Genomic DNA, 27691 nt, shown 5'->3' on the forward strand with positions numbered 1-27691 from the left:
TTCTTCAAACGATTCACATTTTAATATACTTAAAAAGATCAGAAAAATAAAAAAAAAACAGTTGATTGCAAGAAAATGTGTTTCTGTGTGCTAAATAAGAAAATACAAAATTAAAAATGATAAAACTTGTCTACTTCATTAAAAAAAGAGAAAAATATTCTTGAGTTTATATGTTTCTAGGCATCTGAAAAATAAACATCTTGTTCTTCTTCCGAATCTGAGACTGGCTTGTAATCAACTTGAAATACTCCCGGAGCTAAACTATCAACAGATGAACAGATATTTGGCTTTGCCGATTTTGCCAATGGTTCCTGTAAAAATAATAATAACTATTATAACCTTGTTTGTGGTATTGGGTAGCTATTAAATAACAAAAATAAATGAGAATGTTTGCAACGCAAGCATTCTGTAATATTTTTATTTTCAGTAGTTTTGTGCCAGGTGACAGTACCAGACAATGTTGTGCAAGTACCAACACTATGTGTAAACTTTTTGCCACTGAAATCATATTTATTGATTGTGACTTCAAGACAGGGATGTGCAGCAATTTCCTTACCAAATGACAATATTTAACGCATTTCTCACTGACACTGTTTCCCCCCCCCCATTCCTTTTGGTTATTTGCGGACGCTCTCATAAGGCGACAAGGAAAGTAGGTTAGCTTTTATGACTTTATTTTGGCAATTTTATTCTGAAATTCACTTATAAACCTCAAGAAGTTGGCATGAAAACAAATAGTGATAACAAATATTGATGATCCCCTTCACTCGCTGTCCAACTAATTACTATTACAGTGTAATCTACTACAGCTGCATCACCTGAAAACATCTATAAATTATGGCAGTTTTATGCGTTAAATGGTTTTGAATAGACAGTAAAACAAAGCACACACCTCATTTGGAGACTTATTCAATAAAGCTCTTGCTTTCAGATTTTGCCCAGTCTTCTTTTTCTTATGAAATCGATGAATGATACGATCATACCTATAAAACAAGTACACTTGGTAAGTTTGTGATGTTCATTTAGACAATATATACATGTAATGAATAGATATTTGGAATGATTCACTCTTGAAAGAGAATATACATACTTGTCTCGAGAAGCAGTGTTGAATCCTGGTGTGTATGCATTAGTCACATATGGAGTCTTCCTTTCAGAGACTGGAGCAAATCTGGATTGCATTCTTAAAGCAGGTGTTTGATGCAGTAATGGTGCATCAATATCATCTTCATATTCATGTACTAGGTTTAAGACCTTAGAAAAGAAAAAAACAGGAAATGGAATATTTGTCAAATAAAAGAATTAAATCAATACACTTTCGACTGGCGTATTTATCCACATATGAAATGCATACCTAACACTTGGTCACTGTTTGACAATACTATGTTTATTTCCCATGACAGAAATATTACTTGTTGATGGACACTGGCAGTGTATTTAATTGAATGCTTGCAGCGGAAGAACTGCTTAATTGATTAGGGCCAAGCTGACTGCCTAAAAGCTCCAATCAGTTTTTTGTGGTGAGTCTTCTGCTTGTTTGTTAACACCAGTGATATTTCCTAATACGATGAGAATGCCTACTACCATGATAGTAGAACAGCTACATACACTTGCAAGAAAGAGGCTTATCATGAGAGAATTATCACAACATTTAAAACAGGGCTACCTGCTAGCAGTTAATTATGCAAACAAATTACCTTGGTATCATCTTCAAAATAACCATCACTATCATGCTCATATTCTTCATGTTGTTTTGCTATCTCACGAAGCTGCTTTCTTCGTTTCATGGTTCCCTTCCCAGCAATTTTTACAGGAGCTATGTAGAAATAAGAACACAATGTCAACCATGCAATCTATTTGAGTGGGTTTGAATCACAACTAAAAAGTCGGTTTGGGTGTCATGAAAAAAAATAATAAAAATATAAAATTTGAGTTTTCTATTGGCTTCTTTTATTCAGATATACTGCAAGACATAAATGTCACTAGACATGGCCTTTAAAAAATCATAAATAATTAAATAAAAGTACATGTTTGGTTGTATTTTATCACTGGAATACGAACATTGTTCATATGAAACTTTATTAGTCCACATGTAGGACTAGTTGTTAAGGCAGTGCATTCAAATATTAGAGGAGAAATATTCATACAATTATGTCTTGTCTTCCAGCATGAGAAACAAGTAGGATACATAAATTTTGAATGAAACTGTGAAAATAAATGAATATGAAAGTATTTTCGCTGGATTTTATTTTCATGAAGTCATCCCTTCAGCGAAAATAAATTCCAAGCAAAAATAAAGTATTCTACAGTATTACAAATTGATAAAATGTATCAGTGATCCACAATGTGTGATACTTATTCAAGGCATTCCTGAGAAACATTTGATAACAAGTGGAAATTTGGGGATTCGCCTTTGTACAAAATTTAAACAAAATCTGTAAAAGTAAAGTTGAGAAACAGGTAGAAACCAGAATGGCCGACAGTCTGCCACTTTGAATCTATAGGTATAAGAAAATGATGTGCATCAGTAATCTATTATGTGTGATGTAAAGTTTTAATGCAATCAGCTAAGGCATACTTGAGAAACAGTTGACGACAGGGGCTGGCAAGGAAGCATAAATGAATATTTCAGTCATAGCCCTATCAGAGGAACCAAAAGAGTCTGCATAGAAGTATGAATGAATATTTCAGTCATAGCCCTATCAGAGGAACCTAAGGAGTCTGCATGGAAGTATGAATGAATATTTCAGTCATAGCCCTATCAGAGGAACCTAAGGAGTCTGCATAGAAGTATGAATGAATATTTCAGTCATACCCCTATCAGAGGAACCTAAGGAGTCTGCATAGAAGTATGAATGAATATTTCAGTCATAGCCCTATCAGAGGAACCAAAGGAGTCGGCATGGAAATATGAATGAATATTTCAGTCATAGCCCTATCAGAGGAACCAAAGGAGTCTGCATAGAAGTATGAATGAATATTTCAGTCATAGCCCTATCAGAGGAACCTAAGGAGTCTGCATAGAAGTATGAATGAATATTTCAGTCATACCCCTATCAGAGGAACCTAAGGAGTCTGCATAGAAGTATGAATGAATATTTCAGTCATAGCCCTATCAGAGGAACCAAAGGAGTCGGCATAGAAGTATGAATGAATATTTCAGTCATAGCCCTATCAGAGGAACCTAAGGAGTCTGCATAGAAGTATGAATGAATATTTCAGTCATAGCCCTATCAGAGGAACCAAAGGAGTCGGCATAGAAGTATGAATGAATATTTCAGTCATAGCCCTATCAGAGGAACCAAAGGAGTCGGCATAGAAATATGAATAAATATTTCAGTCATAGCCCTATCAGAGGAACCAAAGGAGTCTGCATGGAAGTATGAATAAATATTTCAGTCATAGCCCTATCAGAGGAGCCAAAGGAGTCTGCATGGAAGTATGAATAAATATTTCAGTCATAGCCCTATCAGAGGAACCTAAGGAGTCTGCATAGAAGTATGAATGAATATTTCAGTCATAGCCCTATCAGAGGAACCTAAGGAGTCTGCATGGAAGTATGAATAAATATTTCAGTCATAGCCATATCAGAGGAACCTAAGGAGTCTGCATGGAAGTATGAATAAATATTTCAGTCATAGCCATATCAGAGGAACCTAAGGAGTCTGCATGGAAGTATGAATGAATATTTCAGTCATAGCCCTATCAGAGGAACCTAAGGAGTCGGCATGGAAGTATGAATGAATATTTCAGTCATAGCCCTATCAGAGGAACCTAAGGAGTCTGCATGGAAGTATGAATAAATATTTCAGTCATAGCCCTATCAGAGGAACCAAAGGAGTCTGCATGGAAGTATGAATAAATATTTCAGTCATACCCCTATCAGAGGAACCTAAGGAGTCTGCATGGAAGTATGAATAAATATTTCAGTCATACCCCTATCAGAGGAACCAAAGGAGTCTGCATGGAAGTATGAATGAATATTTCAGTCATAGCCCTATCAGAGGAACCAAAGGAGTCTGCATGGAAGTATGAATGAATATTTCAGTCATAGCCCTATCAGAGGAACCAAAGGAGTCTGCATGGAAGTATGAATGAATATTTCAGTCATACCCCTATCAGAGGAACCAAAGGAGTCTGCATGGAAGTATGAATGAATATTTCAGTCATAGCCATATCAGAGGAACCAAAGGAGTCTGCATGGAAGTATGAATAAATATTTCAGTCATACCCCTATCAGAGGAACCTAAGGAGTCTGCATGGAAGTATGAATAAATATTTCAGTCATACCCCTATCAGAGGAACCAAAGGAGTCTGCATGGAAGTATGAATGAATATTTCAGTCATAGCCATATCAGAGGAGCCAAAGGAGTCTGCATGGAAGTATGAATAAATATTTCAGTCATACCCCTATCAGAGGAACCTAAGGAGTCTGCATGGAAGTATGAATAAATATTTCAGTCATAGCCATATCAGAGGAACCGAAGGAGTCTGCATGGAAGTATGAATGAATATTTCAGTCATAGCCCTATCAGAGGAACCAAAGGAGTCTGCATGGAAGTATGAATAAATATTTCAGTCATAGCCATATCAGAGGAACCGAAGGAGTCTGCATGGAAGTATGAATGAATATTTCAGTCATAGCCCTATCAGAGGAACCAAAGGAGTCTGCATAGAAGTATGAATAAATATTTCAGTCATAGCCCTATCAGAGGAACCAAAGGAGTCTGCATAGAAGTATGAATGAATATTTCAGTCATAGCCCTATCAGAGGAACCGAAGGAGTCTGCATGGAAGTATGAATGAATATTTCAGTCATAGCCCTATCAGAGGAACCTAAGGAGTCTGCATGGAAGTATGAATAAATATTTCAGTCATAGCCCTATCAGAGGAACCAAAGGAGTCTGCATGGAAGTATGAATAAATATTTCAGTCATAGCCCTATCAGAGGAACCAAAGGAGTCTGCATGGAAGTATGAATGAATATTTCAGTCATAGCCCTATCAGAGGAACCGAAGGAGTCTGCATGGAAGTATGAATGAATATTTCAGTCATAGCCCTATCAGAGGAACCTAAGGAGTCTGCATGGAAGTATGAATAAATATTTCAGTCATAGCCCTATCAGAGGAACCAAAGGAGTCTGCATGGAAGTATGAATAAATATTTCAGTCATTGCCCTATGAGAGGAACCAATTAATGTGTATACAATTGTGCAACAAAAGTAAAATTATATTTACCTTTCACAACTGCTTGCACTTTCTTGTTTGTAATATTCCCACTAGTTACAGTTGCCTGTGCTTTCTTGTTGGTAATACTCGTTACAGTTGAATGAGCTTTGTTTTTTGTACTATTACCATCAGTTTCATTTGCCTGTGGTTCCTTGTTTGTAGTATTCCCCCTAGTTACATGTGCCTGTACTGTCTTGTTCGCAATATTCTCCCTAGTTACATTTGCCTGCAGTTTCTTGTTTGTATAATTACCACCAGTTACATTTGCCTGCGGTTTCTTGTTTGTACAATTACCACCAGTTACATTTGTTTGCGGTTTCTTGTTTGTACAATTATCACCAGTTACATTTCCCTGTGCTTTCTTGTTTGTAATATTCCCGCGAGTTACAGTGGTCTGTGCTTTTTTTTTGGTACTATTCCCATCATCTTTCAATTCTTTTTTGTTGTCTTCCATTTCAATCTTCTTATGGTTCCTGGCTGTAGGTTTCCATATTTCATGGCTGTCATGGTCATTATTGTTTGTCTTAGAACGAGTTTTTTTTTTTCCTCTTTTCCTTTTACTTACTACAGGTTCAATATTACAGGATTCATTAGATTTGCTTTTTATATTTCTCCTTGGGTACCTTGGAGAGACATGCTTTTTTTCATCACCAACATTGGTTCCACTTCTTGTGACATCTTTCTCAGCCACACTCTCATCCTCCGTAGTCTCATCTTTTTGTTTCCATGACAACCTTTTATCTGCAAGTTCATTTGCTATGTTCCTCGCATTCTGATCATCATCACTCAGATCATAACAAGTATTATCAGAACGATGACAATCATGAAGTAACACCTGAGGCTGCAGATGATTCTTTCGTTTGTACATGTTCTTTCCAAAAAGACAGGAAACTACATCGTTTGAAGCACTTTGCTCACTCAGATCAGACGAATTGAAGTACAGAGACGATTTCGATTTACCTCTTGAAGCATTCATTTGTTTGTAAGGTTGTGATTTGTTTACTCCTCTGTTATACTGTCTTGTACACTGGTTTGGTTCACTGGGCATGTTGTCTTTACTTGTTGTAGCAGTTAATATGCAATTTGGGTAAACTTTACTTGTTTGTTTCTGGCGTGGGTCATCTTCCTCACATTCACTATTGGCGAGTTTTGATGAGATCACTTTTTTAGTTTTTGATCTTGAATTGTATTTTTTTTGAGGATTAACTATATCAGACAGAGAGGTCTGATTTACTGTAACTGCGCTACGTTGCTGTCTATCTTTTGAATCATCATCATCATCACTGACCATCAAAGTCTTTCTCCTTTTTCTTGCTGGCTCAAAATCATTTACTTTAACAACAGAGTTAACTGATCTTGACCTTCCATCTCTTGTCTTTGCATGCAATCTTTTATTTGCTGTCTGTTTGCTTTTGACAAAACTGTTATCTCGTGATCGACTCTAAAAAAAAACAAAAACAAAAAAAAACACATTGACTTTGATATACAAATACCCAAGAATGATATAAATATTCACTACATATTGAAAATTGATGGTATGGTCACAAAATGAACAAACCTGCCAGAGGTTCGCCTCAGGGAACGAACAAATTAATAGGTTGATCCAAAGTACCTACGTATCAAGTATCAAAGTAATCGGGCTAGTCATTCTTAAGATTAAAGTGTAGGTCAAGGTGACACAAATTGTGGGCTATTTTTTCTCATTATTCTTGTGGTTGTGGGTGACTTTTAAACATGTCCTGAATTAGCCCATGGACGCCGTTCATGGAGATAAGAAACAACGAACAATAGCTAAGAATTAACATACTACATCCGGGCATTTCTGTGACGTTTTAGGCTAGGTTCAGTTGAGGGACAGCCATAGTGAGTTCATTGAGTACTGCAGTGTGTGGTTTATATTTTTGAAGAGCGTTGTCGTTTCTCGTGTTTTTTTAGTTCATTTGAGCATCCATAGTACAGTACTCATTTCGCCCAACCTCCCGCTCGCTTCCGCATCGTTTTTTTTCCGCTCGCTTTTGCGACCGCTTGTTGAATCCGACCAGACAATTTTCGTTTTATTTTTGAACGCGCAAACCCGGAATAACCGCTCACATTTAAGATTAGGACGAACAAAAAATTTCCGATGATCACATTGTCTTATAATTGTCTTTCTGGTTTTCATAGATGTTGAACAGCCAACAAAAGTTCAAATACTTTTTGTTTTAACTATTTGTAACTATATGCACGCAATCTGACCCTTTGACCTCGATTTGGCTGGGATTAAATATTTTATTTTAAACAATATTCTGACGTAAAATACAAAATGTGTTTCAACACAAGTACGACATGGTTGTCTGGTGTTTCTTTCCCGATTGTTGAGTCTTCGTAATATGTTTAAGACTTGTATAATTATTGTTTTCCTCAAGGCGAAGACAAGCTGAAGGACCACGAAGCTGAATGGCAGTTCCATACATGGAATGGGTGAAAGAAAAGCCTAAAATAAAAGCTAATATTACACTTCTTTGTGTATTTGTTAATTTTACATGTGTTTGTCATGACAGTATGTTTGTAAATATCTAGAAAAATTTCGTCTTTTGTTAATAATTTTGATTGTTTGGAATGTCTGTCGACCGTGTCCCAATAATTTGTTCGGAATATTGATTCCCGTTAGTTTCTCTATACTGAGTTTAGGACGGGTGTTGGTCCTAGACAGGACAAACATTGACCGTAATTCGTGGTGATCATGTCCCGTATTTTTGGGGCTGAAAACCCAAATAATTAAACAAGTATTATTATTATATATATTTTATTTTACATCACGAAACTACTACAGTGAAACCGCCGCCTTGAAGTCGATGCAACTTCAACTTGCCATTCAGTTTTTTACCTTGAAATAAAAAAATAAATAAATTCGAAGAGCATCAAGGAATATATTATTAATAACCATTCTTAGAAATCGCTAGCTTTATATTATTCCGATCCATAACATTCACGAGTTTTTCGACAGATGCTGGCAATTTCCGCACTAAAAATGGTTGAAAATGTAGGTGTGGTTCTTTCCATCTTGTGATAATACGGACAAATATGGTTCTGTGACCCAGGTCGCACTCCGATCAGGTAACTTTCAGCCAATCAATGATGTTGTAACCAAGCATACTTGATGTTAATTGAAAGGTCGTCGTACCATCCAATCTCCGGCGTCAATTCACATATTTTTTGTGCTGTGACAGGCTTTAAAAATATTCAATGAAAAACATTGTTATATTTTGACAAACGGCTGGGATTTGACCACAGTTCACAGCTGAGATATATTAGAGTTCACGGCGAATCAGTTTTATTTGCAAGTTTTGAAATAAGGTAAACCAGAGTAGGGTCGATGATTTTCAGTACCGAAGGACTTTCGCGTGTGAATCATGATTTTCGAATTGTTCATCGACTGGTCACCAAATATTTATGACTATAATTAAATTTGGCACGTTTTTTTTTTCTGAAGCCCAATCAATTATTCATGCATGTCAAGCTCTGTTCGATTTTTTCAGGGCATGTGGCAGTTTTATTCGAAAATATCATTTTGTGGGAATAATTTACGACACTGATCGTGACTTAATTTTGAAAATTGAATGGTCAAATGTTACCATACCAACCGCCTGTGGACCGACGTGATTTTGGTATCGTTATTTTTGGAATTAATCATTAATATTCTCCTCGTTTCTCCGCTCTGTCGAAAGGAGTTTGCTATCATTTTTTCACGTAACTGTCTCATTAAAATAAAATAAAAATATTACATTTAGAACAAGCACCCAAATCACCTAACAGGAGGTTCCAGTGCAGTTGCTTTCTCGAACGATACAAGTTTCGTACAACTATAGATTTGAAGTGTTGTTCGAAATTTAAAAATAGTATTTTCATACTTCACTATCAAAACCACCAATTCGACCACTCATGTATCAGTGATCAGTGTTTGGGCGAGCGGACTGTGTTTTCAATGAGCGAGCCAAAAAAAACAATTAAAATGCGGTCGATTTCCGGTCGGACAAAACCGCGCGGTCGGAAATTAAGCAGTAAGCGGTCGATATACCACTTTCCCGGAAGTAGAAAAACAGGGGTGCAAAAATACTCCTGCTTTGTCACGGCGGAAAATACAAACATGTTAGATTGCTGATAGTCGATAGGAGGGAATTCTATTTTGTAAAAGCGGAAGGTTGGGCAAAATGAGTAGTGTAGTGTATTTGCAGACAGCCATCACTCCCTTGAAAGTTGCGCGATGAATTATGACTTTCTAAGTGATTACTTTTCTCTTCATTATACATTGTGTAACCCCCTAACCTAGCCTTAGACGTCACAGTGCACAAAGAACTCCTGCTCGCATTCTCGTCTGACCCAATAGAGGGCGCTTGAAAATTGCCAAGATGGCGGCGACTATATGGAATATTATATGGTATCATAACTCTATTAATTTTTTCTTTTTTTAATTTGTTTTGTCCATTATTCAAATAAGTGTACATAACTGCTGCTATATGGCCAACAATATTGACAGGATTGACCTTTCCTTTAAGTCAAAAATATAATTTTTTTACCACAAATATTAGCTAAAAATAAAGAATTAATGACATCATTATGAAAGAAACAAATCTATCTGAGGTCCACTCAAGGTACAAACACCTCTAGATCAGAAATCAGGTATGTAGTTGAAGATATAATTATTAATGGGTGGATGATGAATGACAACTACTCTGTCATTTTGATGACAAGAAAGCTAATAAAATGACAAATAAAACTAAAGCACTGGAATTATAGTACAATTGTTACGAAAATTACAGAAATATCACAAGTGATGGAGAATTGCAGGTAATCAAATCACAAATATGATAAAGCTGCAGAATGGTATTAACTGTATTAACAGGAAAATATTGAATTGTAGAACTACATACATCGGGAAAAACCATCCAAGTTATTTACAGAACAAATATCAGAACTGCCTGGTCATCTATGATTACAGAAGAGCTAAGTAGATATGCTAGAAAGTGCCCTGTTTGAATAAAATTAATATTCTTTGATTTTTGATGAAAAAATAACAAGCAATCATTACAACCATTATTCACACAGACATCAGTAAGACATTACATTGTTCTCTGTATATGAGCGCCTAAAACGGTATTGAAAAGAAACAGAAGAAAACATACTGGTGATACGGCAGGATTTCCATCAATTATTGCAACTATTTCACATTCTGTAGTGGAAACAATTCGTTGACCAGTCCAAAATGCTAATGGGGGTTTCAATCTCCTACCACGACTTGATGTCTTAAGTTTTTCTAAATCAAGAACAGTAGATGTCGGTGTCTGACATTCTGAAATAAAAAATAATAAACATTCAACTGTTATGAAAAATTTCACTTTTTATCCAATTATTGTTGAGTTACATTTATGTGTAGAAACGATATAATGTCACTTTTTGCATAAGGATTGTGTGCAAAACAAGCAATATTTGCATACAAACATGAATGAAATTGAGTGAACTCATTATCAGTGGATATGAGATGTGGCCCAAGTCAACTGACAAAGAAATATAACCCGCCATAAAATTTTGCATTTATTACGACTCACAAAATTTTTGTAAAATTAAAACCAGTGACAACATATTACTATCAGAAAGCATTGGGGGGGGGGGGGGTGTTTCCATTGCAACAATGAAATATTGTCATTGTTGTGTGTTATACTTTTGTTATTAAATTTGAAATATGAAGAGATGACTTAAACACTCATTCACCTTGATTCAGTGTGTGATCGAAGTATCTACGGTCAACTAAAAGTTAACGTCTAATGTAGTACGAGATGTGTGCTACTGTAAATTTTAAAGCACAAAGTAGGTAATAAATAATATAGATGAGACGTAGCCAATAGAAATCAGTCACTGTTACACTTGTCTTCCAATGGTCACATACCAATAGAGAATAGAAGCAAGGATTACCTTGATAATTAACTCTGTCCTTACTATTACAAGTAGGTGTTTTAGGCTTTACATCTACACATTTTTTGTTGTTATCAGAAAGCCTGTGAAGTGACAAATACAATGTTAACATGTTAGTAGTGATTCAGATGCTCACCGGACATCAGTAATTTGCTGGTATTTTTTCGAAATGATCTAAATTTGTTCAATCATTTCAGACAAATAACCTATTAAGGGGTTTCTGTTAAATTTACTGTTTTACACCAAAAATAAGGCAAATAGCATATTTATCTGACTTAGTGCCCATGCAGCATTTCTAATTCTGGTGTCGAGTTGGGCTAACTGCTCATCCCTTTCAAAATGACCCAAATTTGACTGCATAGTCATATAAACTCGATACCCAAAATCAAATTTGTGTAATACAACATGGATAACGAGCGTTGTGAATATGTAAACTATGCTTCGTAGTGACACAACTGTAAAAGGCGTTAAATACTTGATTCTACATTCAGTTCAACCTTTTAATAACTGCCAGTTATAATTACCAGTTATAGTTTTTTTTTAGGCAAAGGTGCTGTTTTTTCACCAAAATCAATTACAAGATACATTGTATCGTACTTGACATCCATAATTTACTTCTGCATTGCATTACGAAAATGCTTTCAAGAATTCTTGGAGAATTGTGTCAGTACAACACAGCATTATGGTTACCGGTAGTAACAGACTTGACTATCAGGACAAAGGATGTTGCTGTAGATCAAATTGAGCAAAAAATATCAAGGCGGGAATTGTTTTGCATCAAGAGTTTGTGCACGATGGAACGTAACAAATGTGCAAAATTTTTGTGATCATTTCTGCAACTCGCAATTTTATTTTTTCTAAAAGACATAATAATCCCCTAATCTGGCACACAGTGAACTGAAATTGTCATTTGAATTTTTTGAGTGGGTTGCAATACTAAGTGTCCACCCTCTTGAAAACATGATTTTAGGAGGTGAGTACCTTGGATGCTAAGTTAGTACTTGTAACTATTTTAATTTAGGTGACACATTTGGAAAATTTTAATTCTTTCTGATGCCTAATTAGAGTAAAATTTTTTTTGTACTTGCTGACACCTATTTAAGAACACAACGTTTATTGTGACAAGCATATATGGGTGAACTGTTTTGACACAAGCTGTTATTGCTCAATCTTCTAAAATGACTAATTTGCCATTTAAATAAAACTATTTATCCAACAAAATAAGTGCCAAAAGATCGTACTGCAAACAGTCAACCCACTTCACTACTCATATGGTATGGTATGGCTGAGGTGATAATTCTTAATTTTACATACTGAAGCCATACCATACCATACGCCTTACCCCACCCATCTCTTCTGAAGCTTCAGTCTATGAAACTTTAAAAACTAATCTTAAAGCGGGGGAGTCGTCACCTGAGCATGCGTCAGATGGCCATAGCGTGTCATTGTTTACAAACAAGTGTCTACCCATGAGCTTTTGCGTTTTTAGCGTGTGTTGTCATCGTCGCTTGGGACTCAATTCCCGTGCATGCGCAGATGACGACACTCTCGCTTTAATGTCGAGCTCTGGCAAGACAATAAAAGTGGTATTGCCGAATTGGAGTTTCAATTGATGTCTTCCTATTGATTGGATGCAAGACAAGTATGGCTTAAGGTAGTAAAACGAGTTTTACACAGTAATATAGAATTATTAATTGCATAATTTATGCAGTATTTAGTCATGTCCACAAATTAATTGTTCCTTCAATTAATCAATCAATTAATCATTATTACCTGTTGGACAAATTAAAATGACTCTTTACAAGTGATTGCCATCTTCCTGGAAATCCATAACAAAAAGCTCGTACAAATTTCTTGGAAAATCCTAAATTTCAAAATAAAATTGACAATCTAATTAAAATGACCAAAACCGTCACATAATGATATACAGTAAATACATTTAAAAAAAAAATATCATCTGGAAGGTGTTTACTGCAGTGATTTCAAAATACTTTTCATTCACTTGCTCTTCAATGTTGCAACTTGCTTATACTTACCCTGTAACAAGCACAATTCTTGATTAATGTCTCCCACCAACACGTAGTGTCTTCCACTTTGTGTGGCCACAATATTGTTAGTAATACGTTTTACAATGGATGAACTTTTCCAATAGTTATTCTTAGAATCACAACTGTAAATACACAATACATTTCAGCTGTTGTCATTTTCACTAAGTACTTTACTAATCATATATAAAATACTGCACAGGAATTGGGAGGAGTGCAACATATGGTAATATGTAGATATCCAGAGTAATCAAAACACAATGCCCATTTACCTAAAGTGTATTCAAATACACAAGCATAGTGGGTTCCCTATACTGACTTCACAGTGTGATTACTGGGTTCCCTATACTGACTTCACAATGGGAATACTGGGCTCCCTATACTGACTTCACAAAGAGAATACTGGGGTCCCTATACTGACTTCACAGTGGGAGTACTGGGTTCCCTATACTGACTTCACAGTGGGAATACTGGGTTCCATACTGACTTCACAGTGGGATTACTGGGTTCCCTATACTGACTTCACAGTGGGATTACTGGGTTCCCTATACTGACTTCACAGTGTGATTACTGGGTTCCCTATACTGACTTCACAGTGGGAGTACTGGGTTCCCTATACTGACTTCACAGTGTGATTACTGGGTTCCCTATACTGACTTCACAATGGGAATACTGGGCTCCCTATACTGACTTCACAGTGGGAATACCGAGTTCCCTATACTGACTTCACAATGCGATTACTGGGTTCTCTATACTGACTTCACAATGGGAATACTGGGCTCCCTATACTGACTTCACAATGGGAATACTGGGCTCCCTATACTGACTTCACAATGGGAATACTGGGCTCCCTATACTGACTTCACAGTGGGAATACTGGGCTCCCTATACTGACTTCACAGTGGGAATACTGAGTTCCCTATACTGACTTCACAATGCGATTACTGGGTTCCCTATACTGACTTCACAATGGGAATACTGGGCTCCCTATACTGACTTCACAATGGGAATACTGGGCTCCCTATACTGACTTCACAATGGGAATACTGGGGTCCCTATACTGACTTCACAATGGGAATACTGGGCTCCCTATACTGACTTCACAATGGGAATACTGGGTTCCCTATACTGACTTCACAATGGAAATACTGGGTTCCCTATACTGACTTCACAGTGGGAATACTGAGTTCCCTATACTGACTTCACAGTGGGATTACTGAGCTCCCTATACTGACTTCACAGTGGGTTTATTGAGTTCCCTATACTGACTTCACAGTGGGATTACTGAGCTCCCTATACTGACTTCACAGTGGGATTTCTAAATCCTAAGCACAGAATCAATACAGTATAAACGAGCTATACAGTCCTCATTAGTTATATATATAGTTTTTTTTAAGATACATAGTTTTGTTTATAGTACTGTTAAAATCCTATTATAAACCGCGGTTTATATTACAATGTATCAAATATAAAAAATTGTGATCAACAGCTCAAGTTCGGGGTGCGGTTTATATTAGGTACATATTGCAATCACTAAATGGGCGTAGTCATTTTTCCCCCACATCACTTGCACAAAACAAACAATACACCGTACAATCTTTTAAATATAAGCTAACTCCAATTTAGATGTCAGGGAAGAGTGATAAGCGTCACGTCACAAAAAAACTGTTCACATGAAAAAAAATATTCGGTATATTTAATTTTCTTCGTAACGTAAAGTATATTTTGACAGGAGTTTCAAATAAAAACAAACATTAATGCATTGCTTAGTAGAAAATGATCATGGTACGGCACTAAAAAAGTACGGTACTGTGGGTACGGTAACGCAATCCGGCCATGCTTCGGCTCAAAAGTGAATAACTTACTTGTTTTCGAACTGTTGAAATTGTTGATTATTACTCAGTAGGAGGTATGTAATGGCAATCTTGAGCTTCAACCTGAGCTTGCTCAGAGTCAACCTGAGCTCCACCCTGAGCTTCAACTTGAACTTCAACCTGAGCTTCAACCTGAGCTTCAACTTGAGCTCCACCCTGAGCTTCCTCAGAGTCAACCTGAGCTCCACCCAACTTGAGCTTGGGAAATTATTTAATATACTGATTAGTTTTTCATGCAAATTTATCTTAATTTATCATTTGAATAAAATATCTTTTTTGTCCAATATGTTTAGGATAGTATATCTAGTTTGGGTGAAAATCTATACAAATTAATACTGCATATTAATTTGGTAGATTTAATTTGGTTTAAGGTAGCGGGACTATTATTTGCATACTTGTTTTCATCTTCTAATTGTGACTAAATGACTACAAATAGACCCAGGAAAGTATATATTTTTAGAATCGCCAGACTTCAAGCTTTTCACAAGTGTATTGTGCATGCCCGTATCTGCATTCTACGACGCGTTACTCAACCAAAGGTGAAAAATTACTTTTTCTGTAAAAAAAATAATTACTCATTTATGCTGGCGATAAGAAGTATTTTTTTCACTTTTCCTAGTTGTTCAATAGTCTGGTAAATTGAATGTGTCTGGTCAGTTTTATTCAAGCAACACGTTTTAAAAAATAGTGTGCTGAATTTCAATTACTGTTTTAGTCACATTGCCCCCAACTCAAACCACAACTCGTTGGTAAATAATCGATGAAATAGTTTGTCTGGACACATTCAAGTTCCTCTCACTGTCACCTTAAAGCTGTAAAAATTTGGTGTTAATCCGACGATAATAAGTATACGTTATTTTTTGTTAAAGACCTTGTATTTTGAAAAACATAAACTCCTAGAAAACGTCCATGAAGTAACAGCAAAGATTTTCAAGCTTGTTTATCGGCACAATCAATTAGTTTTCCCATCAAGGTCTGTTTTAACATGTGTAGGGACATCCAAATGTGTAAGGCTATTGGAAACCAAAAAAATAAAGGAATGGGATAGCTATAATTGGATAAAATCGCCAGATGAAAACACCAAAATCAATGATTTTTTTCAGTGGCTGTGTGACCTTGTGTCTGACACATTCATATGCAAATGACTAATCTGTGAAACAAATAGGGGCAGAGACAAACCACTCAAATGTTTGGAAACACTAATTGTGTGTCAGATAGCTACTGATAACACATCCTAACATTGCTTTGTCTTGAGTTTATCTTTGAAACTTATAGGCACACAGATTAAACCTGTGTTGTTGATTTTGGAAAACACTACTGAAGCTGCCTTGCTTCCCTTCAGAAAATCTACATTTTAACCAACTTACATTACATTCTATGTTATGTTGACTTTATCACATGAAAGTTTATAGTGCATTTCATCAATTAATAAATAAATGTGAAAATCGTAATTTTCAACACAAATAATAGTCTCGCTACCTTAAATCACATGTGGATATTGCACAATTCGAAAGAACTTTTGGAAAAACTCTGATCTTTATCTGAAATAAAGTCTATTAAAACATTCAATTTTAGATATTGTTCATCAATCATTTTTTCATAAGAATGGTTCTAGGCGATATAAATATATTGTTCTAAACTACAATTCCACTTATTTCGTCAAGAATGAAACTAATGCCACCACTTTTTACAGTGAAGACGACATTGTCCTCATGCTTGAATTTTTGATAGATAATATATTTGTTAAGTTTGGAGGACATATATTTAACTGTGCTCCCTTACTGACCGACTTGGTTTTATTCTTGTATGAGACCGAGTTTCTTCAGAAACAAACAATTAAAAGAAGCTAAATCTTTTAATTTTACATTTAGATATATTGATGATGTCCTTTCCATCAACAATCCTAACTTTTGTGATTCGCTCCCATTGATATATCCCACAGAACTAGACATTAAAGAAACTACAGAATCAGGTTCCTCGGCCTCATACCTTGACATTTACCTTGAATTTGACAACAATGGTCATCTTTCTACCAGACTTTATGACAAAAGAGATGATTTGTAATATTGCTTTTTGACATTGATTGTTTGGATTATAGTTGGGTATTGTTGCTTGGATTTACAGCTGAAACTCAAAACGAATTTGGCGCACCGACACTGAGCTCCAACTTGAGCATCTGAGATCGAATCAGCTCGGTTTAAGTCACCCGTTAAAGCAAGCGAAAGAAATGCACTCGCTAGCGAAAACGCACATCTCTCTAAATATAGTTTAAACTTGTCATCGAAAATGATTGCACGGTTTGTAAAATGAAGTCTCCCATTGATGGTAGTTTTTTTTATTGAAATCAGCAAATATGGCAACAAAACTGAGCATTACGACGTAGAAGCCAAAACGGGAAATAATTTTACCCCAGTATTAATAGTGGAAGATCATTACAATAACCATAGAAAAACCCCTTACTACCTTCCATGAAAACCTGAGCGCTGCGCCACGCTGAGCTTTAACTTGAGCTTGGCATATTGTTTACAACGGAAGCTCAAACAAAGTTGGGGCGCCTACACAGAGCTCCAACCTGAGCGTCCAAGGTCACATCAGCTGTGTTGAACATAAATATTATGTTTCCAATTCTGTCATCGCCCAAGACTTTCTGATGGCACAATAAGAGCGAAATAATTTCTTGAAACATTATGTTGAAAATAAATCTCACCTTTCTGTCAAAATATTACTATGATACAGTGTACCGGTATTTGTAGTTTTGTTGTGCTTTAAGATTTTTTGTCTCTAATATATTTTATCTTTTGTCTATTCATGGAGCTTTTTTTTAGCTCCATGGTCTTTTCGACCAGGGTTGTTTATGTTTGAACAATCTAAGGTAACAAATCACTAATAATTGGCTTTATCTGTCATTTACTCATCGAATCTTAGGGTACCAGTATAACAAATTAAAGTGCAACAACACAGAATAATTAGCAGCTTGTGTCTATTCACAGTATTGAGCTCCATCCTATATAGAAAGGCTGTGGTATATAGAATGAATAAAACAAATAATAATAATAACTTTGTTGTTATCAAATCTCTGTTGAAATATAGATAAAATTACAATAAAGAAAAAAATCATAATAATAAAAAAGTAAAAACAGAAAATTCCGTTGAGACAAGCGTAAAATAAGTACACATCAAAAGTACACGTCAAATACAATACATTTATAAAGAACACATCAAAAGTCTGTTTTGGGGTGGAGAGGTGTTAGACCTAGCTTTGTTTATAATAATAATAACAATATTCATTAGACGCATAAAATCCTTAGGAAAGGATAAAAGGGTCTTACAGAAAGAAATTTAAAAACTATAATCTAAAAAGAAAAAGAAAAACCTATTCTAAAAATATAAAAAAAATCAAAAACAAATATGAATAAACAATAAAGACAATTTGCAACCAATGGTGAATACAGAATATAGAATGAACACAAAATGTAACCTAATACACTGATAGTTGTTGCTGTTTTGTTCCATAGCTGTTTTTTAGGAAGACAGCTAAGGCTGGTGCTAGAGTATGGTGGGCTGTATATTTCATTACAAAATGCTACTCATCCTCAATTATATTTTGGCTGCACAAATCACATGTTCTTTTATCCAGTGGCATATTATTATGTCTGCCTTTCTCAATTTTAAGGTCATGGTTGCTTGTCCTGAATTTTGCAATTAACCTCCTAAGATTATGGTTCTGCATATTCATTAAGTAATTTTCAATTTTTAAATCTTGTTTAAAAAGTCTGTATGTTCTTAGTTTGTTTTAGCCAAGGTTTGTTTTCTATTATCATTATGCATGTGAAAAATCCAAATGATTTTTTGATTTTTTTATGAATAAAGTCTAAATTTTTCTTATTTATCCTGAGTTTACAATGGTAATAACATCAATATCTTGCATGAGGGTTTCTACACTTGTAAACCATTTACTTTTTACATTCTTATTTACTAAGTAGGCTTCTCTTAATAATATGTTATCAGAGTTTGTTACTCGGTTGAATATATATATACTTAAGTCGTTGTTTCTTGATAAAACAATCAATTGGATACCTTCCTAGCTCACCATAAACAGCCATTTTTGGTGTGAATTTGGAGAGACCAAGAATGAACCGACAAAATGAAAGATGGACATCCTTGGTTTGGTCTTAATGTAGCTTGTAATCAAACCATAGTACATCCATGATCAAACAAACCAGGGCATAGTCAAGCCTGGTTTTTACTCATCAAACTTTGCAAAATTTTGTTTTTTAATTCGGGTTAGATAATCAAATTTACTCAAATCCCCTTCAAATACCAATATATGTACATATATCCCTGTGCTTATAAGTATGCTAATTTTTGTTACGAGGGTTAAAATGGCTGGACAACAGGAAGTGCTCTACCTGCTGCCAAGCTTCAAATTATGATATCACATATTTAAACAATGTTTTTATCAATACTTTTCATTTATTTCCAGTTGACGTTTTTGATGGGCAGAAAAAAATAAAACAAGCGGGCGACAGAACAATCTTTTCTGTTCTGCAGTTTTACTCAAGAAATTGTACCTAGTGTTTAATAATAATAATAATAATAACTTTATTGCATCCTTAGAGATACAATGTTTCTATCAGTTAATAGCAATAAAGATTAGTTGTGATAACTACTACTACAAAAAGAAAGTTAGTTGTTAAAAAAAAAGATAAAGCAAGTGTTACATATCAAATGGTATTTTTATTTCTTGATTGAAATGCATTATGAATATAGTTGCCAATCTTTTTTATTATTACATCATCTTTTGAAGTCATCAAGAAATTAAATTTCTGGAGATCATCCTAGGTTTCTTGTGGAAATATATGTTTGCAAATTCTATTTTCAGTAGGTATTTTTGGTTGCATATGTCTCCCTTTTTCTATTGCTAAATTGTGATTACTAGTTCGAAATTTTGTCATTGAAATTCTTTGTTTCAAATTTAGCACATCTAAGTATTTTTCAAAATTATAAGAGTCTTTGAATTTTTCATAAGTTCTCAGCTTTGTTTTTTCAGTTATATTTTTTCTCCAGAAATTTATGTATTTTTGTTTGACAACTTTGCCAATTTGCTGTATATGTTTTGTTAACCAATCATTCTGTTGTTCTCGTGAAAAGTTCATGTTGTTCATCATTTTTTGTATTGAAGAGTACCATTGTAAATTGGATTTCTTTTGTTCAAGGTATGCTTGTTTTGTGATATTATTGTCTGGTAATTTAGTGTTTATGTGTATTGTTTATGTGTTAATGATGAAAGTGTTTTGTTCTGCCTATGTTACACCTCAGACTACTATAGAACAGACTAGCAACACCTATTGTATGTGTGAATTGGGGGGCATGTAAGAGAGGAGGTGTGAGCCATGGCTAATCTTGCTGGTAGTTAATTGACACGTCTTTACCCGAAGATCGCATGTTTTCGTAATGTCATTCTAGTGCATCGCACTTATTTTCAGATCTAACTGAAATTCGAATCTGAGTTTTGAAATGAACAAATCTGAGAGAGGTCTACCCAAGGTACATATACAATGTACACCAAGTATCAAAGCATTGTAAAACGTTGACACGGACGACGACAGACAATTACTCATATGATAAGCTCCGCTCGACAAAGTGGACAGCGGAGCTAATAAAACTGAAGATGAATTACATAATAAAACTGAAAATAAATTACATTTCTTCATGGATTGTCATCTCTACAACAATTACTTTCAGGTACTTTTGTTTACTATTACCTTTATCTTATTATTAACCAACTCAACTTCCATTTATTACTTTATTGTTGTAGACTGATAGAAAAATAATATTAAATAAACATTATTATTATTTAAATAATTAGTCAATTTTTCCTTTTCAGAATAAAATAAAACTGTAACTGCAGAAATAAAGATTAGAATAAAAAAAGGAAAAATGTTTCATGTGTGTGAAACAACTGCTTTAATGTGTGACTCCAACACAACTGATTTGAATTTAGAGCTTCTGTTGTAAACAATTTCCAGGGTTCAAGTTGGGTGGAGCCCAGGTTGACTCTGAGTAAGCTCAGGTTGAAGCTCAAGTTGAAGCTCAGGTTGAAGCTCAGGGTGGAGCTCAGGTTGACTCTGAGCAAGCTCAGGTTGAAGCTCAAGATTGCCATTACATACCTGTCAGTAGTGATTATAATAACGCACGAAAAATAAATTCGTTGAATTGTTATCAAATGCAAGTAAAATTCAACTTAGTTTCACCGTAAGCGAATTATTTCGGTCACATGTAAACGATCGATGTGACACAACTTCCGCTATGTAGTTTGAATGCACACGAGACATTACTTGACCGGGTAGGTCAAGTCGCTAATTAACCAATCAAAATGCTGGATGGTGCCCACGTGTTCAAATTACCTTAGTTCATTTAAATGTGTTAATGACAGGTCACCGACTTCATGGTGAACGAAACCCGGAAGCGATTTACCGATAATGTAGTTCGATCTTTTGGCTTTGATTTCCATGGGAAAACGACATGACTTTTTTTTTAAATCAAGAAATTAGTTATTTTCGAAAGATAAACTGAGCATTGAAAAAAAATTTAACAGTTTTTCGGTGAGCTCATTGTCGAAAACTTGCGACACATTGACGTATTCATAAGCAGTATTGACAAAAGTTGTCCAGGAACAAAAGCAGTTTCACTGCGTGTTTGACTTCCTAACACTACTGAACAATAAAAAGGTGTGAATATTTTTAGGCACGTTGTCGAAACAAATGAATAGGATTAGGAACAATGTACCAGCTGGTTGAAACAAAGTCGGTCACGGTCTTGTTGAATTGGGGGTGCGGTTAGTAATAAGTACTTTTCATGTTTTCAATTTTTGTTGTGAACTCTTTAACACTGAAGCCGAAATCGGGGATGCGGTTACTATTAGGTATGCGGTTTATAATAGGATTTTAACGGTAGTATAATTTGATGATTTTTTAACATTTTAACATCTGATCGTCGTCAAACAAGTACTTGTCCATATTGAGAATATTGCTTCGGAACAGCATTAATGAAAACAAAATGGCCACTGGTCGGCCATTTTGAAAACATCTGTAAATCTATGACATGATGTAAAATGAATATATAAAATTTTAACATAATTAGTCAGAACATGGCAGATATATGGCACTAGAACTGCAATCAGTAGAACAAAATGGCCGCCAGTCGAATGCACATAGGTCAATCCACAAGTCCCCGTTTTTGGACTGCGTCCGAACGGGGACTAATAAAATTAAACTGAACCTACCTTCGATGTCCTTCAATGTATATAGTTTGCGTCAATGCATTTGAACAAATAATCCAATCAGTGAGAGTTATTTTGTTCTTTTTCACATGAAAAAGAGGAAAGACTTTGTTCAGCAACAGAACAGAACATATGATGAATTGAAATTATCATTTTAAATTTTGAAAATTTGTCCTTACAAACTTCAACTAATGTCAGTGTTTTGTCATAAAATTGTTGACTAAATAATTATTTATTTTATCTGGATCTACCATAAATTCATCTAGCAACAAAATCTAGTATAGAATTATGTTTTGAGGTGTACACAGATAGTTGGAATATTATTATAGAATTAAAATATTGAAATATTAGGTGACTGTGCCTACTGTAGAATTCCCACTTTGCAAATCTGCGAGGTAACATTCCTGACCAGTATATACAACACCATTAAATGTTGAGATTGTGGATGAGTGATGAGAATTGTCTAAGAGATAAGACCCCCTAGCATGCTTAAAATGAAACGAGCAGGAAATAAGAATAGGATATTTACGTTTAATGAATCATATTTTTTAAATAAACATATCTGGAAGTAACATATCTGCAAAGTGGGAAGGTGACATTAAGGTATGATTGCTCACCTCGTTTGATATCTTAGCATACAGTTACAGCATGCTGCAATTAATAACGATACAGTAACAAACTGAAAATGTACCATGATGTACAGTATTCTCTGGTACACAAAACTTACCATTTGTGGAGGAGTGTCTACATCTGTATAATCTTCATATTTATTTGGTAAAATAGAAATCTTCATTTCTTTAACCCCAGGTCCTAAAATTAATTAATATTAGTGGTCTTATATGCAGCAAATTAATTAAATTTAATACAGTAAAATACCTTATTTTAGCTGGAAATTAATTTTTTGCTGAAAAGACTGGGTGTTTTGTATCAAATATATTTTTTACTGATTTTTGTTGAATTGAATGTAAAATATAGGTAAAAACAGATATTTGCTAGATTTTTTATCATGTGTTACATTCCAACCCCAGTATAGATGCATGTATAGAGCCATAGACATGTGTAACAATCCAATCCCAGTATAGATGCATGTATAGAACCATAGACATGTGTTACATTCCAACCACAGTATAGATGCATGTATAGAGCCATAGACATGTGTTACATTCCAACCCCAGTATAGATGCATGTATAGAGCCATAGACATGTGTAACAATCCAATCCCAGTATAGATGCATGTATAGAACCATAGACATGTGTTACATTCCAACCCCAGTATAGATGCATGTATAGAGCCATAGACATGTGTTACATTCCAACCCCAGTATAGATGCATGTATAGAGCCATAGACATGTGTAACAATCCAATCCCAGTATAGATGCATGTATAGAACCATAGACATGTGTTACATTCCAACCACAGTATAGATGCATGTATAGAACCATAGACATGTGTTACATTCCAACCACAGTATAGATGCATGTATAGAACCATAGACATGTGTTGCATTCCAACCCCAGTATAGATGCATGTATAGAGCCATAGACATGTGTTACATTCCAACCCCAGTATAGATGCATGTATAGAACCATAGACATGTGTTACATTCCAACCCCAGTATAGATGCATGTATAGAGCCATAGACATGTGTTACATTCCAACCCCAGTATAGATGCATGTATAGAACCATAGACATGTGTTACATTCCAACCCCAGATGCATGTATTTTTCTGTATTAATTATTTTGATTTGACAAAGATCTGAATAATTGACATGATAGAATGTGTGTTAACACACCTCTTTGTTCCCTTGTCAGTTGTTCATCTTCCTTCATATTCTTTTCTTTGATCAAATCATGTTTCATATTTGTAACCAACATTTGAGAAGAGTCCATCTTTGCTTGCTCAGTCAACATTTGAGAAAAGTCCATTTTTGCTTGTTCACTAATCATTTGAGAAGTGTCCATCATAGCTTGTGAATTATTTGGCTCAGCAGTTTCATTGTGCACGTATTTTCTTGGTAGTGATGAATGGTTGATAAAAGTTGATTTAGTTGATTGATAATCACCACCTGTTATATCTTGTTTGTTGTGAGGTAATCCAATTTTTTTCACATAGTTTTCTTTATTCTTTGATGGGTGTTCTGTCTTACTTCTATTATGTATTATGCTTGATTCTTCTTCAGATTCTAAAGATTCCAAGAGGTGTTGATTGGCTTGTAACTTTCTAATATAGGCTACTTTTGGACTCGGTGAGAATTGAGCATACCGTGGAGACTTACTCTTGAATAACACCTGAAAATGAGTCAGCTCTGTTCATATGGCACAAATTGAAATATTGAAGTATAACCTTATGTACATACACGTTTAATATGCAATTTTCATGATTTATGCAAGCAATCATTACATCTTATAAACTATGTTAAGTCTCATAACTAGGCAACCTACCTAAAACACCTTGTGAATAACAGACATGTAGCAAACAGTCAGACTTATTTCAGATGACACATGCAATGCACAACTTGTGAATTTAAAATCACTGAATTCATGAATCTAAATCAAATCCAATACTAATTTAAGGTAGCGAGACTATTATTTGTGTTGAAAATTACGATTTTCACATTTTTTTATTAATTGATGAAATGCACTATAAACTTTCATCTGACAAAGTCAACATAACCTAGAATGTCATGTAAGCTGGTTAAAATGTAGATTTTCTGAAGGGAAGCAAGGCAGCTTCAGTAGTGTTTTCTAAAATCAACAACACAGGTTTAATTTGTGTGCCTATAAGTTTCAAAGATTAACTCAAGACAAAGCAATGTTAGGATGTGTTATCAGTAGCTATCTGACACACAATGAGTGTTTCCAAACATTTGAGTGGTTTGTCTCCGCCCCTGTTTGTTTCACAAATTAGTCATTTGCATATGAATGTGTCAGACACAAAGTGAAAAAAATGCCAGTGAAAAAAATGATTGATTTTAATGTTTTCATCTGCCAATTTTATCGAACTATAGCTATCCCAGTCCTTTATTTTTTTGGTTTCCAATAGCCTAACACATTTGGATGTCCCTACACATGTTAAAACAGACCTTGATGGGAAAACAAATCGCTTGTGCAGATAAACAAGCTTGAAAATCTTTGCTGTGACTTCATCAACGTTTTCTAGGAGTTTATGTTTTCAAAATACAAGGTCTTTAACAAAAAATAACGTATACTTATTGTCGTCGGATTAACACCAAATTTTCACAGCTTTAAGGTGCCAATGAGAGGAACTTGAATGTGTCCAGACAAACTATTTCATGGATTATTTACCAATGTGTTGTGGTTTGAGTTGGGGTCAATGTGACTAAAACAGAAATTAAAATTCAGGACACTACTTTTCAAAACGCATTACTTGAATAAAACTGACCAGACACATTCAATTTACCAGACTATTGAACAACTAGGAAAAGTGAAAACAAAACTTCTTATCACCAGCATAAATGCGTAATTATTTTTTTTCCAAAAAAAGTAATTTTTCACTTTTGATTAAGTAACGCACCGTAGAATGCAGATACAGGCATGACAAACACACCTTTGAAAAGCTTGAAGTCTGGCGATTCCAAAAATATATACTTTCCTGGGTCTATTTGTAGTCGTTTGGTCCCAATTAGAAGATGAAAACAAGTATGCAAATAATAGTCTCGCTACCTTAACAACAGCACATGCGCAGTGATTCTAGCAGTACTTTTAAGGGGTCTAAGAGTGAAAATCGTGAAAAAAATTATCATTGCCTTTCCTACCTTAAATGGATCCATGATGTAGCAATTATTATTGTAAATTTGAAGACATTGGATATTCAGCAATTAAACAACATATACGTCTGAAACAAAACATTCATACATGAAGTATTAAGTGTCCATGACAAAACACAGAATTGAGTTAGAAAATATATGTTCCAAATGAAATACATGTATCCTATCCTTTTCTGAATTGAGGAAAATTTTTCTGGTCAAAATTCAGCTGAATTTTTGATTAGCATTTTCAATGGCATAAGAAATAAAACCAGGACTGATTATAAGCAAGTCGAAGAAAGTGTAATCCCAACACGTTAATACTAGAAACTATGTAATTTTGTGATGCTCCAGTCAATGTCAACCCAGACTCCTTCCACCTCGGGCAATACGGGACAAATGTGGGACATTAGACGGGGTTTACCGCCAAACTGTGCCCGTGGAGGTGGGGTAATAGCCGTGTTTTGTTTCCAGTCATCTCTAGCTGCGCATGCACATACACATGTACATGTACGTTCATTGAGTACTCTGCTGATAGCTAGCATGGCGGACCATGGCGATTGGTGGGGAAATGTGGGAGGGTGGTGTTTTTTTTTGGGGGGGGGATTTGCCTATCCTTCTTGCCTTTGGAGGTGGGGCATTTGGCAAATTTTACAACAATAATTTCTAAATCCCCCACTAAACCCCGAGGTGGGTGGGGATTGACATTGACGGGAGCATAACTATTGTACATGTCAGCAGGATTGCAGTTTTTTTTAAAGCAATAATTGGCAGAAAATTTTTATTGTGTACTGCAGAAATAGAAAAATAGAGGAAATAAAATTCACACACATGACACAAACACAGTTTACTTTACATGGGCATCTTTAGAGACAAATCTTAAGTTTGAAAAATGTAAAAAGTTTTAATCAATGTGTTACTAATCTCGGCAATTCGTAAATAACGACAATGGGAGACTTCAGCGACAATTTATTGGCATTCATCTTACATGTGTATCAGCCAGATTGTCAGGCCATTCGAGATCCACGGCGTTTTCATTCCGTATTTTAATACTGAACTGATCTGTGTTGTTGACAAGAATGCAAACCACCACATCCACACACATCTATCGTTTACGAAGCTAACAAAGCTTACCATAATACGTGCCTTCCAGTAGCATTTTCACAAATATGCTCACGATAATCAGTATGCTCGATCGTACGCTACAGCCGATTTCAATTCAACTCAAGTTTACTTAAAATTTCCCGGTTTATATGACAAATATGCCAACGTGAAAGCATTAGTCCCATTGGCTGCCGCTTGCATTTAGAAAACGCCGTGGCAATCGGTCACTTGAATGGGTGAATTTCTAATTTCGACTTATAAAGTAAATATATAGGAACTGTATCCATAGGATCGAAATCCACTACTGAAAAATATCTATATAGCGATTAATCCTGAATATTACAATAGAGACTCACCGCTCACTCTAACCAATCGACACAGGCCTTTTATGCTGTTAGGGTTTTAAAAAAAATGCTCCCAGCGTGCTTTGTGACACGGAC

General features: G+C 35.2%; 1 protein-coding gene across 2 annotated transcripts; it reads right to left on the bottom strand.

Moving 5' to 3' along the window:
* On the bottom strand, positions 1–27685 carry LOC102802550 (uncharacterized). Of its 2 annotated transcripts, none has more exons than XM_085491238.1 (14): positions 27608–27685; positions 26157–26236; positions 24174–24669; positions 23106–23188; positions 22382–22458; positions 13214–13347; positions 12951–13041; positions 11178–11260; positions 10391–10557; positions 5238–6669; positions 1698–1816; positions 1091–1254; positions 893–983; positions 1–311 (listed from the first exon to the last, which is right to left on the bottom strand). In XM_085491238.1, the coding sequence occupies exons 2-14, from the start codon at positions 26169–26171 to the stop codon at positions 177–179; spliced, it is 3087 nt and encodes a 1028-aa protein (XP_085347364.1). In that variant the 5' UTR covers positions 26172–26236; positions 27608–27685; the 3' UTR covers positions 1–176. The 2 variants fall into 2 exon arrangements, with proteins under 2 accessions (XP_085347364.1, XP_085347369.1); XM_085491243.1 differs by lacking the exon at positions 27608–27685 and adding an exon at positions 27282–27449.
* Between the last annotated feature and the right edge of the window lie 6 nt (positions 27686–27691).

This window comes from Saccoglossus kowalevskii, chromosome 2 (assembly GCF_978046115.1).
Source record: "Saccoglossus kowalevskii chromosome 2, keSacKowa6.1, whole genome shotgun sequence".
In the NCBI taxonomy this organism is placed as follows: Eukaryota; Metazoa; Hemichordata; class Enteropneusta; family Harrimaniidae; genus Saccoglossus; species Saccoglossus kowalevskii.

Excerpts from the sequence above, each read along its gene's own strand:
- LOC102802550 (XM_085491238.1), bottom strand. Across the intron at positions 13,042-13,213 it reads AGAATTGTGCTTGTTACAGG|GATTTTCCAAGAAATTTGTA; the intron begins GTAAGTATAAGC and ends TTTGAAATTTAG. Across the intron at positions 6,670-10,390 it reads GAAATCCTGCCGTATCACCA|AGTCGATCACGAGATAACAG; the intron begins GTATGTTTTCTT and ends GTTTTTTTTTAG.